This window comes from Poeciliopsis prolifica, unplaced genomic scaffold (assembly GCF_027474105.1).
Source record: "Poeciliopsis prolifica strain line A6 unplaced genomic scaffold, Auburn_PproV2 SCAFFOLD060, whole genome shotgun sequence".
Classification (NCBI taxonomy): Eukaryota; Metazoa; Chordata; class Actinopteri; order Cyprinodontiformes; family Poeciliidae; genus Poeciliopsis; species Poeciliopsis prolifica.
Genome location: NW_026562435.1, coordinates 1,221,900 through 1,238,563, shown reverse-complemented (window position 1 = coordinate 1,238,563; position 16,664 = coordinate 1,221,900). Strand labels below are relative to the sequence as shown.

Below are 16,664 nucleotides of genomic sequence, written 5' to 3'. Positions count from 1 at the left end.
GCTATATATATATATATATATATATATATATATATATATATATATATATATATATATATATATATATATATATATATATATATATATGTATATATATATGTATAAATGACAAGGTGAGCTTAGTTCATTGATTTTAAGGCACTTAGGGGTCTAATACTCATTGCTACTTACATTTTCACAGTTGCCCTGACAAACCTTTGCCTAATGTGATAAGAAAAAGCAAGTAGAAAAATAAAAACTCAATTCTAGGACTTTTTCTTACCCCCATCCTGTTGTGGAAACAATAATAAATTCAAATATATTTGCATATGATTTTCATAACAAAATGGCAGGAATCTTTATAAAGACGTTCATAAAAAAAACATCTTTTTTATGAGTATGCTGCGACTGCATGTTTTCAATCTTGGTTTGGCATATTTGCAGGTTTCATACAAGAAGACATTTTTCTTTATATTAAAACTTAGAATTGCCTCCAACATGCAACTGCTTCTCATTAGCTGAGGGTTCAGAGCCTCTGTAAAAGGAGATGCATAAAAGACTGTCTGATTCATGTATTAAGACGTTCAAAGTGTAGGTGGCGCTACTAATCTGATTTCGTCCTCCGTTCAATATGAAGAAGAAGAACAAAAACTCTACCATGGAAACAAGGGACGCCAGTCTGCTGGTATGAGAGCGTGAATAGTTAAAACAAGATGAAACTGGATATATTGTGTTGTTCGGTCGATGATGAATTGTTCAGAGATTATAAGATTTCCGAATGAATCGACAGAAAGCGCAATGTGCAGCTAAAACTAGCTACAACCGGTTTAGCTGCAAGCTAGCTTAGAATGTTTCTTCTGTGGTGAAATCCAAAGGAGAGGAACATGTAAGGGGAAAAAACGACTGACGACGTAACGGGCAGCTCATGTGAACCAGCTGAAACATGTGGAAGGTAAGCGGTCGGAGTTCGGCTCTGAACCGGGCTGAGGCGCTGCTGTCAGCCAGGAGGAGCAGCACAGGAATCGCAGGAGGCTCCACACAGGACTCACCCACCAAAACACAGGTGTGCACTCACTCAGGAACGCTTTGAAAATGGGTTTTCATTGAAATAATATAGATTTTCATATTGGAAAGATATGGATTGTGAATCATGCAGTTATACTAGTAATTATTTGTAAACATGTCCTTTATATAATTCATAAATAATCTTTTGCTCTTGTCTGAATATGATCATGGCTACTTCCCTTTAGACATATCTAAGGGAACTTAAGAAGCAATATCACACACACAAAACTATTGGGTCTCAAAGTCTTGGATTACTATATGTAGATTGTTCTGTGTGTAAAGTATCAGCAGGAGCTGAAAGTAGAAAGACCAGTGGGCTCAGATCGTCACATCAGTGTAATGATGTAAGAATCATCATTACCTTCAGGTGTTTAAATTTACATTTAAGAGCAAACAAAATGAACCACATTACAGTTTGTAGGAATTAATTCCTACAAATTGCAGACTTTGGTGACATCATGTCACCAATAACAGAAAAAAAATTGCTGTTCACTTTTATGAAATAAAAAAGAAAAAGAAATGTGACTAAATATACCAACAAAGTTGCAAAGTTGGGAACAGTGCTGGTTACTATTAGAAAATGGTGAGTTTTTATGACATGACAGTCAAAATTCTTGTTTAACTATTGTTAACAGCAAAACTGCTTGGAATTAACTGATGACATTTATAACTCATTGAACTTTTTTAAATGGGCAGAAACTGGAAGCTAGTGCTATTAATTGAAGATCATCTTGTCAATTCACTGATCTTGCTGGTTCTGCTATCTGTAAAATGTCAATATTTTATTTATGACAGTAAAAATGAAAAAAAAAAAAGTAAAAATTTTATTCTACCGCTGTGCTGTAGAATGAAACATGGCTTATTGCCAGAGATTAGCACATAAAATAATTAGTTGCATCTCTCCTTGTGTCTAGGATGCCTCTTTCAGAACCGGACCTGTTCTTCCAAACAACCACAACTTGTTCTCTGACCTCAGTGACATCTCGTCAGAGACCTCTGCTTGTGAACAGGGTGCTGCATCTCCCAAACTTGCTAGTACACAAGAAAAACTTGAGAAAAAGGGAGATTCAACCCAGGTAAGTTATAATAATGTCATCATTAAATGCAGTTGGATGTTATGGGAAATATGAAGAGACATTTTTGGTTCCCCATGTGAAGATGTGTATAAATTTACCTCTTCAAATCCAGAAAAAAAACAGTAGTGTGTTGGGGACCAGCTGTAAATCAAGTCCTCTCGAGGTCACTAGATATCCATAACAACCATTATATTCTATCTGACTGCTAAGGTTTTTCTTTTTATTAATTGAATGATTGATGCAAGGATTAAGAATTTTTTGTCTTACTATTAAAAACATAAGCATGTTAAGTTTGCTTTGGACAGATGAAATTAAGGTTTAGTGGGTGATCAAGCTCACTGCTGAGCACAGTGAAAGATCTATGATTTTCTCCTCCTGAGACCATGGAAAGAGTGTCTTTCAGTCTGTTTACTATTGAACTGAGTCCTAATCTTTGATCTAATTTTTTTGCTTTAGGACCTCAGGCCTCAGAGTTCACCGGGAGAAGGGAGCAGGTTCCTAAAGAAGGCTCCAAAACCAGCTAACAGCAGCCACTCGCCGGTCAGCAGGAACCGAACACAGGCTGTGGTACAACCAAGGTGAACTCCTCTTACTATAAAAGAAGTGGGAAAAAATAGATTGTCAATTGATCTATTTTTGGGGTTTCTTTGGTCAGATGTGTGTCATCCTCCCAGTATGGCTCTCAGGCTCCAGCCTTGCGTAGGCTAGCTGAAATCGAGAGTCGTGTCCGGAACCGCAAGCAGGAACTAGAACAGGCTAAGAGGGCCTCAGCAGCCATCATCAGTCCAGCTTCAGTCGTGGAAATGTCACCGGCAGCAGCCGTCCAGACCAGGGAGGCTTCTGTGGCGCTGTCAGCACGGTTCAACACTGACCAGAGCCAGAGGGAGAACTGTTTCCTCAAAAAGAAAAACTGCAGCAGCTCTGCTCCTCCCGAGGCAACAAAACATGTTTCTGCAGATGTCAGGTTCAGATCACAAGTCGGGGATGCTGTTGAACATTCTGGAGGGTTGGAGAGAAATCCAAGGAGACCAATGAGTGGTGTGAGTCTGGAAAGTGATGAAGAAGACATGAGGAAACTGCTTGGAGACTCAGCAGAATCGATCAGCATGTCCGGACCCGGGAGACCTTCATCTGTGAAAAGACCACACAGGGTAGGTTTGCTTTCAACTTGTCTAATTTCATTTCTTTGAGATAATTCAACTATAAAAGCCTCTGGAAAAAAACTGTCTTTATTTGTTTATGATCAAACAAGAAATTCCACTTTAAGTATGTGACTGTTTGCAAAGGTCAGCGTTAGCCCCGCCCTCAGCCCTGCCTCTTGACTTTATTGGACGATTTGATGGACAATATCATTTTGTGGTGATTCTGCAGCAACAGGAATCATGAAATATTTAATTATATATTTAATAAATTAAACAAATTTCTTTATTTCTTGGTAGATTTAAATAATGATTTCAGGATGGATTTATTTGATAATTTTGTCCGCTTTGGCCCTCCATACGGCTGCTCTCTTATGGAAAGAAAATTATGATAATTTTGGTCAATATTAAAAATATTCAAAATGTGTGAATTTCACTTAAAAAACAGCAATTTGAACATGTAATTAAACATTACATGTTTACTGAGACGTTCTTGTTTAATGTAGTATTTATTCAAATGAAAATATTAAACCGACCTGGAGACACTGCTGCCTGAAGGGGGGGGGGGCATTAACCTCAGTTACCTGAAGCAGCAACAGAAAGAGAAAGAGAACCGCTGTGGACATCCTCCACAGTGATGTCACAGACTCAGTCACAACAGAGACAGTGAAAATTACACATTTATGGAGTTAGTTTTTTTCTTTGAGATGGTAAAATTTCAAAATTAGTGATTTTTAAATAAAAAATATTGGATATTTATTTATTTATTTTTTTAACTGGATTGCTTCACTGAATCCAACAGGGGATTTTCATGAAGCTGTACTGCTCTGAAAACCTGGCTGTTCGTTCCTCTCATGCAGACACTCAGCAGTCCCATTGAGGAGGATGAAAGGCCAGCTGCTGCCCTCCCTTCACCGCCCTCTCCTTCCTGTCACAGCTCTCCGTTCCGATTCACCGGTCAGGCCCAAGCCCAGTTCAGTCCTTCAGCGCTGTCCCCGTCGCCCCCGTTGCCCCCTTCGCCCCGCCGCCCCTCCACCACCCCAGAGAGGCAGGGCTCCACTCAGAAGGCAGAGGGTCCGCAGCGCTGCCACTCATCCTCGTCAAGCCGTGCTGAAGTGCTGTCTCTGGAGGAGCTGTTCCCTGTGGGGCCAGAATCTGAGCATCAGCACAGTCACATGAGTTCAGCTTTTTCAGAAGGTGAGAGGGGGCCATCAGGAAGGGAGAACAGCTTTACCCCTTAGTTTGACTGAAAGCAGAGAAGATCAAAGATCAGCAGGCTTTAACATTATTTTTATGCCTCTTCCTCTCATGCGTCCTTTAAGGCCCAGGAGGTACGTCCATTTTTCCTCTGCAGAACAAACACAATGTGCCTGGTGGATTATTAGTGCTTTGGAAAAGTTTTGTTCTTCTAGAACAGCTGGATTTGTTCTCAAAATAAAACAAACCCTATTAATTATTTAAACTTCTGCACTCAAATAATTGGACTGGATTTTATTTAGGAGTATCAGAGTAAAAGGGGGCTGAATTAAGTCTATGCAAAATATCATGATTATAATGTCTTCACAGTGAGAGTGTGCAATTTTATTTTTACAAAGGATTGTTTAGGATGCAACAATTGTTACATAAATACTATGTATGATTTATAGGATTATTTAATCAGTTTGACAATGCTGAGAAATTCAAGTTATATAAATAAACAAGAAAAAGTGAAATTGTCAAGAAGGTTAGCCAAGTTTATTAGTGCAGCACATTTCAACAACAAGGCAGTTCATGATATAAATGACAAATAAGACACAAGTTGGAAAACAGATGCTATGATGTTCAAATTATCCTAAGCAGCTTTGATTTGAAGAAACTCAGCTTTTTCCTCTTTTTCAGTTTTCTGGAAGCATGTTCCAGATTTATGGAGCATAGATGCTGAATGCTATTTCTCCATGTTTGATTCTGGTTCTGGGAATGCAGCGCAGACTAGACCCAAATACGTACTTAATGTTTTGTGGTGCTCAGTCGTTCAGTGGTTTATGAAATAAAAAAATTTTAAAGTCCATTCTCTGAGCTACAGCAACTGTAAAACTAGGTGATGTGCTCTGTCTTCCTGGTTTTGGTCAGAACTCCAGCAGCAGCATTCTGGATCAGCTGCAGCTGGAGGTTGATTTTTTTAGGCCAACCTAAAAAAATCAAGACACTGTTGCAGTAATCAATGTGACTCATGGATGAGTTTCTCTCAATCTTGCTGAGTCATTAGTCCTTTAATCCGGGAGATATTCTTCAGGTGAAAGAAGGACGATTTTCTAACTGTCCTTATGTATCTCTGAAGGTTCAGGTCAGAGTCCACCACTACACCCAGATTTCACTCTATGATGCACACAGCTGTCGTAGCTGAAGCTGTGTACATCGTCCCTGTTTTGGTCCAAAGATAATAACTTCAGTTTTGTTTCTGTTCAGCTGAAGAACATGGCAGTAATACCAGTACTGTGGTTGAACTGTCCTCACATCAGTCTCAGAAAATTCCTGCAAGAAGCATCTCACTAAAGTTACTTCAACCAAAGAGGATAAAACTGCTGCCATTATTAATAAAGAAAGACTACAGTGAATGTTAGGAACAGAGAAGAGAAAGTAAAATGTAGATTTATGGTATCCAATAGCATTCAGACCCCACAACATGCATTTCAGATTTTTATCTATCTCATAACATCCCTCTAGATCAGGGGTGTCAACATCCAGTCCTCGAGGGCCAGTGTCCTGCAACTTTTAGATGTGCCTCTGCTGCACCACCTGAATAGAATAATTAGGTGATTAGCAAGGCTCTGGAGAACTGATCTACACAAGGAGGAGGTCATTAAGCCATTTCATTCCTGTGTTTTGTACCTGTGGCACATCGAAAAACTGCGGGACAGTGGCCCTCGAGGACTGGAGTTTGACACCCCTGAACTAGAGATACATTAAAGTTGGTGGTTGGAACATGACAAAATGTGAAAGATTTAAGCGGTGTGAATACTTTCGCAAGACACTAAGGTCTCAAAACAGAGCTGCTACAACTACAAAGACGCTACATCCATATGAGACATCTGCATGCGTCAACATCTGGTGGCCTCATTTATTAAGAGAAAACTATTTTCTGTTCCTTTTCTGTAGAGATCAGAGTCAATGTGATGACTCTCGATGACCTGACTCCCTCTGGAGCGCCAGGAAAACAGGTGGGAACAAAACGTGATGGAAAATCAGTGTGATGATGTCAACTTAAAAAACAAAACAAAAAAAAACCCTTTGATATTAACCCATGTTAACCTTTTGTTTCAGAGCTCATCAGATTACCAAAAGACTCATTTCACTGATTTGGTCTTGGTGCCAGTGCAGAATCAAAACAAAATGGCCGACGCTGTCCCTGGATCCCAAAGTAGACACCGGCTGTCACCATGGGAGGAGGGGGAAGCGGTGGCAGTGGACTATCACAGCGACTTTGACACTGATTCTAGCGCCAGGCAGATTTCAGAGTACCTAGGAGGAGGTGATGATGAGGAAATAGAGGTCAGATCAGAGGTGAGATCAGAGGTCACACAGGCGGTTTCCAGGACAGACGAATCTCTCAGGAAGACGGAAGAGGAGTATTCCAGTACTTTCTTCAGTGTGAGATCAGAATCGTTAAGCAGAAGCAGACAGAGATTCTCTCAGCATTCAGGAAGGCATGCTTCAGTCAGGAGGAGTTTCAAAGACGCAGCAGCACAGACGTGGCCTGATCTACCAGGCTACTCCTGGTCAACAGGTCAGTCTGCGTTCTCATTGATATTTGTCAGACAGAGTTCTGATCTTGTTCATGAAGCTTTGTCTGACTCTGGGCTCTCGTTCTGAAGATACGGCTTCGCTGGACCCCATGGTTAGCAGGATCTACATGGGGGCCACACATGTGGCCCCCCATACCTTCAGTGCAGACAGGTTAGAAGAAGGTACGTCCACTGGCCCCAGGCCAGATTGAAATGCACAACCTCACCTTTGGTGCTGAATCAAAGGAAGCTTATGGTTATTGTGTAGGGGGGGAATCACAAACCACAGAGATTTCTCTTATGAAATCATCACTCACACAGAGGATCAGTTTTCAAAAAGATGGGGGAAAAGCTAGTTCATCTCTCCTGACTGATTGTCTTTCTGAAACTAAAGATGTCCTGCATTGCCATCTATGGGTGGAATGCTGCGTTTGCAGGTTGCTTCATAAGAGACTGCTTTTAATTATTGCAGCATCCAGCTGTCAGATTCCTGCTCTTCTTGTTTCATATATAAATATAGAATGCTCTTATATTCTATTCATGTCCTTTGTTGTAGCTCTACCTACTTTATTAGACAATCCACTGTGTAGCTATGCAGACTAAGAATAGGTCATATTTAAGATAAAACCTAAAATACATTTTATTTATGTATGGTCTCACATTTTGGCTGCTATTATTTAACTTTTTGAAAAAAAAAATGTTCATAAGTTGTGGTCAAAGTTGCAATTTTTTTAAACTTTTTTTTTTTTTTACATGACATGGTCTTAAAAGAAGGTGAAATTGCTGCACCATAACCTTCCCAAAAAAGACAGAATTTTATTATACTTAGTATGTATGGTGCCAGTAACATTTTTAAGTACCGTCGTAAAGTAGAACCCTAAATCCCAATAAAATTATATTCTGATGACTTCTCAGTGCAAAAGAAGAATTCCAAATTCTTAACTCATATTCACAGGAATCGTTTACACAGTAAAAGCAAATCCCACAGAAGATCTTAATATCTTTTTTACAGCAGCAAAACAGCCAAAATCGTCAACATTTAGCATCACCCAAGCTTGTAGATTTGGCTTTCAAGAGCTGTAGTAAAACAGGAAGTTAAATTAGAATGGGGCAACGGCGATTGATTGGTTAAAATTCAGCCGAGTAGCAGTAATTGTTCAGATTTGTGGAAAACTTCCAATGACTCATGAAAATTCTACATCTGTGCAAAATGTACAAATGATGACTGGAATAGCATTAATAGTTGTGATCTCGACATCCTGGAGGGACTGATATATCACTACTCTATAAGCACTACAAACATCAGGGTTTTGCTCTAAAGCCGGTCACGGGCAGAGCAGAACAGTGGCTGATTTTCAGACCTGTGGAGGGAGACTACACCAGTGGATCATTGGTTTCACAAAACTAAGAAAAATCAGGTCGGATTTGTTGGTGCACCCCTATATGGAATGTCATGAGTTCTGCAGAAGCACTTCTGACCAGATTTCTTTTTCACGCCATCAGCTGTGAGCATGTTGGACCCAGCTGGATTTACTCTGAATGAAATGCTGAAGCAGCAGCTGGCCATGACCAAGCAGTTCATGGAGCGCAGTGAACACCTCCATGCCTGCCTGATGCAAAGCCTGGAGCCCAACTACAGATACACCACGCTGGAGGAAACCATGCGGGTCAGCCTTACACACGTTTTCTTTAAAGAATTTGAATTAATATGAGTTACAACAATGTTTAATTTACCTTTGGGGTCAATAAAGCATTTATAAATTTGTTACTTTTTTAAGGTCTTTATTTGCAATTTATGTCATGTCTTCAAATATTTTTTACTTTGTTAAGACAAAAGAACTTTTCCTAATGTGGTTTTGTTTTCTTCATATCTCCTGATGTTTGAGAAGTTGCTGTTTCAGGTTAGTTTCAAAGTTACTTGGAAAGTTTGAGTCTAAAACTGAGTATGAGTAAAATTCAATGGGATGTCAAGAACTGCACCAGCATAAGAGTATAAATACTGCAGGTCAATGGTCTAGCATATTTGCCATTCTAGCTTCTTGATATATTCATGCCTGAACATTACAACACATTTATTTGCTTCAAGCTGCAGTTTGTAACTATTTACAAATTTGTTAATATTGTTGGCATGTCATGAGTTTATACCACAGATAGTCTGTGAAAAGCTCGACCTCCTCTGCCTGCTCCCTGAGCTTCTACTGCTGTCTGAAGAAATGCACCCCAACCAATCAACCAATCAGGACCAGCAGAGGCTTAGCGCTTCCAATCAAGCCATATGTGCTGAGGGTATACAAGTTTTTCCATCATCAGTGGCCATGCTAACTAGCCTAGCATTCACAATAGGCTATGCTAGCTGCTGCATAGCAGAAAGCCAGGGGGGTGATTGACGGTACCAAGACCCACCTCCTAGCTTTGATTTGGTGTTTCTAGTTAGTACTGGGAGCAGGAATGAGCTTTTTTTTTTCCCAGTTTATTTCTCATACCGTACTGACAGTTTCAACAAATATGTAAAAATATTTTTTTACAAGTTACATACTGCATGCAGCTTTTGGACTGTTAAACTTAGGAATTTGTGAATCTTCAAAGCAGATTGATGATTAAACTTTGTTTTTCACAGAGCATCTGCAGGCGCAGACGTCCCAAACCTCACAGGGAGAAAACGTAGAGGAGGTTCTACAGGAAATGGAGGCTGAGCCAGCTGCTTCAGAAACATCCTGACCACTTTCTACACATTCACTAAAACATTTTAATAATGGATTGTTATAGCAAAGACAAAAAAAAAAACAGTCAAAGTTAATAAAGTACTGTTTTGCTTCATGATTTTCCATGGTCAGCTGTGGAAACACTCCATCAGACAACGTAACAAAATGTTTATTTTGAAAAAAGAACAGGTGTGCATTCAGTTACAGTAATTCCTTTACAGTCTCAGACTGTCACCATGATGCATTCAAACAACAAGTGCAGAATCTAACAGAGTGAAGACGGATGTCACAACTACACTGGTGAGCGATGTGAGGTTAAAGTTGAAGGCACAAATTGAGGCTATAGTGTTGGTCATCAGTAGGGGTCGTTGAAGGGGTAGTGGGGATGTCCTGCATCCCTGGGAACTCGCTTCCCCTCCACCTGAAACAGTTAAAGCCAAAGTCAGTGTGCTTCTCTTGTCTGGGAGGATATTTTTTTTATATCTAGGTCATGTTTTTGCTTCAAACGGCTGCAGAGAAACAAGGAATCATGTTGACATGCTGCCTACTCACCTCAATCATTGGTACGATGTAGCGCCAGCCTCTGTTTAGTGCTGTGATGCTTTTCATTTCTTCTGCTTCGAGGGTAAAATCAAACACCTGATGAAAAAAAGAGTTTATTCAGCAAATAAAAACTGAAGCACAGGAAACACCTGAGCTCCTTGAACATGTTATGTGGAAGCAAACCGGTGTGATGGACATGTTACCTGGATGTTCTCCTTGATGCGCGACTCTGTCACACTCTTAGGAATTGTTACTACGCCTCGTTGTGTCTGCCATCTGAAAGGACCAGAGTTTAAACCGTGTTTATGGCTAAATAAATACATATATGGAAAAAAAATTGGCATATGGACCAATATTCTTAACCACAAAAGAAAACAAACTGACATTCATATTTAAAGATCCAATTCAAATATATGCTTACATGTAGGAAAGAAGTTAAATCTATTATATCTTTGTATATTGCAGATTTTTTTTTAAAGGGGCAGTATGTATTTTCCAGGCTCATGGTGCCATTTCATAGCGTCATCAAGGAACTATGTTAAGTTCAGTTGTTATAAAAATACTATATATATTAAATATGACTTAAAAGATATTTTTTACTTTCTAATTTAACATGTTGAAATTGGGCCTCTGTCTCTTTAAAAATTCCTGCTCTGAAACGCCACCTTCAGAAAGTCATCACAACATGGCTCCTCAATTTAACAATGTTTTTACCAGCACTGATAAGTAGCTCCTATAATAATGTAATCAGACGAGCTGCTGACTAGTCTGAAGAGCTGAGTGAGAGCCGTGGAGGAGGGCTGCTCCGTGAGGCGAAAGCTCAGAGGAGGAGGATTTCTCAAACATGCATGACAGAATCAGAGCAACACTGCAGATATGTTTAAGGTGAGGAAATTATTTATAACATGATGCAACACTCAAAAACGTTTATTTTACTGCCTCCTTAAAAGTCCAATTTTCATTTCTCCTATTGTTGCCAACTGACACTAAATTTCATTTTATCAGAGATGGCTCAGGAGATGTAACACTTCTCCATGGGGCTGAAACATTTCCAGCTAAAGACTTGTTACAAGATGTGCATTACTGGAACCCACCCAGCAGGAAACCAGTGACATGTTTCATTACTGGGATTTTTCCATACTCAGGTTATTGCTGCTTCCTCTTGTTTGTCCTTTTACTTCCACTAAATCAGTGGGTTTTTTTGCTGATTCACTGATTTTTTCCAGGGTTAATTTATGGTGCTTCCCTTTTTCTCTTTGACAACCAACTAAATTTGCAATAGTTTTAAAAGCTGCAGGATGTTCTTGTTTTAAAAATGTAGTTGTCAGTTTATAGGGTCACTGTGAAGACAGTTTTAAGTCTGTAGACAAAAAATTGTGCATAGTTTTATATAGGAATGAGTGGTGACTGTGTCACTGTTGGAAAAACACAACTAAATAGCAGAAATTGGCACCAGAAAAGTAGTAACAGAAAGCAACAGGTGCTTTTTTAAAACTCATTTGTGCGTGACTAACAGAAAACGTGCAGAATTTTTTAATCCTCCAATGTAAAGAAATACTGTAACTATTTTTAGATACAAGTCATCACCCAAATACTGCAGATGTCTGCATTTTTTTTTTATTATGCCACATTTTTCTTCCACTAGACTTTCCAATCTTGTACTGAAGATCTTGCTTGTTACATTGTCAACAACTGTCATCTGGACAATTCTCTATAATATGCAACATAACATTTCAATGCTAAAATCTATTGATTTTATGTAATATAGTAATTTAACAAGAAGATAAATTTTGAAATTATATTAGCGATAATTACATACAATTACTTAAAATATATCCCCTATGAGCAACAAAACCACTTTAAGTTTAATTGAATTAATAAAATTACCGTTCATATAATCTGAGAACGTAACTGTGGTATTTTCCTCCATTCTGATGCTTCAGGAAGGAGAATAAAATAAATATAGACTAGTTAATATTTCAAATTATATATTGTTACTAGGCCTGCCTCAATAAAGAATAAATAAATTAATCTGTGATAAATTAAAACAAACTCAGTAATTTCCATTTGCATGATTTATCATTGTTCTCTTTCTACCAAAAACTGGATGATAAAAGTCTTCAGTCTGTTGATTTGGTCTTTTTCTGAAAGACACTTGTTTTTACAGAGACTTCATAATTCATTTTATTTGTTGTTTCTGTTTTAGTTATTTTGAATATTTTAAATGTCTTTCAATTTCAATGCTAAATGTTTAAAAAAAAAAATTAAAGCATTGATATTTGAGAATGTGTTGTTGCATCAGTGAGCCATTATTATTTTATTACTTGGAAATGGTGTCAAAATCACAATATTATTGTTTATTGCAATAACTTCTTGGGCAATCTATCGTGCAGCAATAGTTGTTATGGTGACAGTGCTCCTTGAGTGCTATTGTATAGTCCATCTAACACATAGTAAGGGCCAAAGCAGTCCATTACTGCACAATATGTGACATAGTTTGATACAGGAGGACAAAGTCAGCTCTCCATGCATGTGGTGTTTATACACTCTTAGCAGTAAAATCACCTGAGGATGATCTGAGCAGGAGACTTGTTGTACTTCTCTGCCAGTGACAGAACTGCAGGCTCCTGCAGCAGGACGGGTTCATCTGGATGTTTCCAGGCTCGGTCTGGAGACCCCAGGGGGCTGTAGGCGGTCACCACCAGACCCCGGTCCCGACAGTGTGCCAGCAGGTCTACCTGGGTCAGGTACGGGTGGCTCTCTACCTGCCAGACAGACATACAGAAGCCCCCTCAGCTGATTGTTCTCCGTTCCTCAGCCTTTGAAGTGGCGTCATGTACCTGAAGAACGGTGGGCTTAATGCTGGCCACAGACAGAATGTCGTCAATCTGCCTGCTGTTGAAGTTGGACAGGCCAATGGATCGGACCAGGCCCTTCTCCACCAGCTTCTCCATGGCTGCCCAGGTCACCTTGTAGTCTGTGTCATCATACAGCAGGGAGCCGTCCTCCTTCCTGGGGAATGGAGCGTCTCCTCGTCTGGCACATGGAGAAGGGAGTCAGCTGTGAGTGCTGCACATATTTTGACTCCCAACCTTACAGTATCTCTGCCTCCTTTTCTGTATGATCACTGAATAAAGGCACTAGTACAATAAAACTGTTGGGAATGGGAGGGAAGTGATAATAGCTATGCATAGTTATTATCACCGACTGAAATGATCAGTCAAATTATTATTTGACTGAAATTAAATCTGGCAAATCTACAACACCATGGCTGAAAATGAAAGTAATCTAGGTGTTCCAATGGCCCAGTCAAAGTCCAGAGTTCAACATTATTAAAAAAGCATTGGAAGGGCCTTCAGGCTAGCAGTGCATAAATGTATCTCAGCAGACCTCAATGAACAGGAGTGAAGCTGTGTTTTCGTTGCAAATGTGCACAACTTTGTCATTTTTAAATTTTTACAGATGTAAAAAACAAAAAGACAATTTCTGTGGTTCCATTACATAAATGTCCTTATGTGATGAGGCATTAAAAAAACATGTCACATCACCATCCTCCAAATACTTCCTGTACTTCTTTGTAGTTTGTGCCAGTGACAATATTTGGTTGTTGGTCAAGTGTGATTCCATTCCAGTTTTACGAAATAAAGAAATTTTGATTACTTTTTATCAAAATCAAACTACAAAATTGTCTGGTCAGAGGAAATGCAGCTAGTGATGAGGCTGCTAAAGTTAGACAGAAAAGAGCCACAGAGTTATTGTTCCTACAGGCGGTTCTGTAAGGCATCGAGCCATAGTGAGGACAGTTTTCCCATCACTGCGTTGATCTAAAAAAGCTACTGAACTTACTGGAATGCGTAGGGCCAGTGAATGAGGTACAGGTCCAGGTACTCCAACTTCAGCTCCTTTAATGTTTTCAGGAGGGAGGGCTCCACATCCTCTGGGTGATGGCGGGTGTTCCACAGCTTAGATGTGATGAAGACGTCCTCTCGTCTCAGAGACTGAAGAACGACACAAAAGATCTCAGGAAAAAAAAGACTTTAAATAACTTTGAATGTGTGACATAAAAGGAGGGAATCAGTAAAAAAGAAAGAAAAAGTTTTACATTTATTATTATGTTAAGAAAACTGTAAACATAATATTGCAACATCCATGTACCGTAAGTGGAAAATGTATGTGCTTGATAAGATACAAAAAGATGAAGAGTACAGCATCAGCTCAGGGCTCAGTCTGATGAGACGGGCTGCATCACCTTGTCTGGGCCCAGAATCTCCTGCAGAGCTTCTCCAATCTCAACTTCATTCCCATAGATAGCTGCACAGTCGATGTGACGATAGCCAGCCTCCAGGGCCCACAGAACGGCTTGTTTCACCTGTCAGTTCAGATAAGCACAGACCTGAGCAGTTATGAAAACTCATAAAGGTCAGGAGAATGAAGAGCTTCCTAAGAATGATAGAATTGTCTGTCCCACTTTAAAACTCACACACAAAAAAATGATAAATCACACCAGAAGTTAAAATCACAGACTTCTGTCCAATATGGACAGTGAAATACATTCAAAACATTCTTAATTGGTAATGTAATGTGAATGAGCTAACTAGTTAAATTCTCCAGATTTGTAGAAGTTCACAACAGTTACCATCCATATCCAGAAATGTAAATTCAAATCAATCCAGTCAAAACAATCTGAATTAAATGTGAATCTTCTTTCTTATTTTTCAAAGAAGCCCAGAAAAATAACATTAAATTGCTGGTTTGGCACTACAGTCAGGCCAGTGCAGTTGTCCTGGTAACCACCAAACCCAGACTCATCCACTGGATTGTCAGAAGGAGATAATTAATCGTACATTTCAACAATACTTCATTTCTCCAGAGTCTAGAGGTGTTTCTGGCCACCTAGTAGCTCATGACTGAAAATGTATGAGCACTTTGTCATAACAAACACCAACAGTTGACTGTGTGATATTTAGCAGCAATAAATCTGTGTCAACAGAATTCCTGTGGCATTGTTGTGAATTCACTGAGCTCCTGAGTGAACTTCTATGTGCTGATTATATTCATCTGGACCACCTGAATACAAACAATGCATCCATTTTTGAGAATATAGAGCATCTCTTAAAAAACATAAAACATCCTATTTTTACCTTCCCAGGCTCACTCTTCCATGTGCCCAGTCCAATAAGGGGCATCTTCCGCCCAGTGTTGAGAACTGCAAAGTCATTCATGCCTCTCCAAAACACCTTATACAGAAAAGATTAGAGAAAGTAGTTTACGTGGAGGTTCAAAGCTTTAAGAAATACACTAAACTAACCTTTGACACGTCTAGTCTAATTTAACAAACATTTTTCTACTCTGAATCTGACTACTCTGATGGTTGGGGGGTAGAGAGACCAGAGAGGAGAATTAGCCTTCATTTAGTCGTTTTTTTCTGCCGCAATTATTCATAAGTTAGACTCAAGTTTAACAAAACTTGAAAACTTAGCCCAAAACGACGCAGTCCATAATATTAAGCATCTGGGTGTTTGAATGTCACGTGACTTTCAGGATCCAGGAATCAGCTGTGCGCGTGACCAAAGTGAATTTATCTTGTAGTAACTGGCTGCTCCATCTGTTTGTTAGCTGCTGTAACCAAAGAACTCGCGTTGGATATTTTAAAGTCAACCAATAACCAGGGGCTAAAAATCATTCCTCACCGTCTTCTATTTATTATACAGTTCAAATTGTGAAACCACGTCGCTGCTGTCTGCAGTTCGTTTAATAAAGGCAGCTAGCCAACTGAATGGTGCTCCAGATTGGAACTCCGTAAATGAGCAGGCATGTTCCCCATTTTCTGTTCCGTATTCACGGCTAAAAATTACACGCAGACCAGCATTGATCTAACTCACCCGTTTAGCGGCCTCACAGAATGAACGAGGTAACGCTCGCTTTAGGATTTGACTCCTGAATAAGAGCATGGCTGCTTGTTATCAGCAGTGAAATAAATGACAGAACAACCAACATGGCGCTCCGCGTCGCTTAACTCACCGAAGAGCTGTTCTAAAGGTTGCACCGCCACCTGCTACTTCAACAACTCCTTTTCTTTTAGCTTCTCCAGGGCAGAGCTGCCACTTTCTGTTCAAACTGTTCAAAAACACCACCCTGATTTTGCTGACGCTTCCTTTTCCCGGAAGAGTACATTCCTCGATTTCCGGCGAAAATACTATACATTAGCTCTTTTTTCAAATTAAAGTGAAAATGGTCAATTAAAGAGAAACTTTCAGATTTTAAAATGCACTGACGTCTTCAAAAGACTCAGCCATGTCAGTAGATATTAAACAAAAATTAATTCAAAATGTGAAAGTAGCGTATGAAAACAGTCATACAATCCAGCTGTTTTCACAGGGAGTTTATGTGGGAATTCAA

General features: G+C 39.4%; 2 protein-coding genes across 3 annotated transcripts; one reads left to right on the top strand and one right to left on the bottom strand.

The window, feature by feature from the left end:
• Positions 1-586: 586 nt before the first annotated feature.
• cunh19orf44 (chromosome unknown C19orf44 homolog) lies at positions 587-9,755 on the top strand. The gene is made up of 11 exons (XM_055060486.1): positions 587-664; positions 855-1,042; positions 1,959-2,120; positions 2,577-2,698; positions 2,776-3,271; positions 4,120-4,456; positions 6,395-6,456; positions 6,560-7,022; positions 7,111-7,203; positions 8,524-8,687; positions 9,638-9,755. The coding sequence occupies exons 2-11, from the start codon at positions 923-925 to the stop codon at positions 9,683-9,685; spliced, it is 2,067 nt and encodes a 688-aa protein (XP_054916461.1). The 5' UTR covers positions 587-664; positions 855-922; the 3' UTR covers positions 9,686-9,755.
• A 120-nt stretch (positions 9,756-9,875) lies between these two features.
• akr1a1b (aldo-keto reductase family 1, member A1b (aldehyde reductase)) lies at positions 9,876-16,423 on the bottom strand. Of its 2 annotated transcripts, none has more exons than XM_055060493.1 (9): positions 16,287-16,423; positions 15,407-15,502; positions 14,515-14,634; positions 14,112-14,263; positions 13,106-13,301; positions 12,831-13,030; positions 10,469-10,541; positions 10,275-10,361; positions 9,876-10,143 (listed from the first exon to the last, which is right to left on the bottom strand). In XM_055060493.1, exons 2-9 carry the CDS (start codon positions 15,485-15,487, stop codon positions 10,078-10,080), a joined length of 975 nt encoding a protein of 324 aa, XP_054916468.1. In that variant the 5' UTR covers positions 15,488-15,502; positions 16,287-16,423; the 3' UTR covers positions 9,876-10,077. The 2 variants fall into 2 exon arrangements, with proteins under 2 accessions (XP_054916468.1, XP_054916467.1); XM_055060492.1 differs by lacking the exon at positions 16,287-16,423 and adding an exon at positions 16,148-16,270.
• Positions 16,424-16,664: the final 241 nt, after the last annotated feature.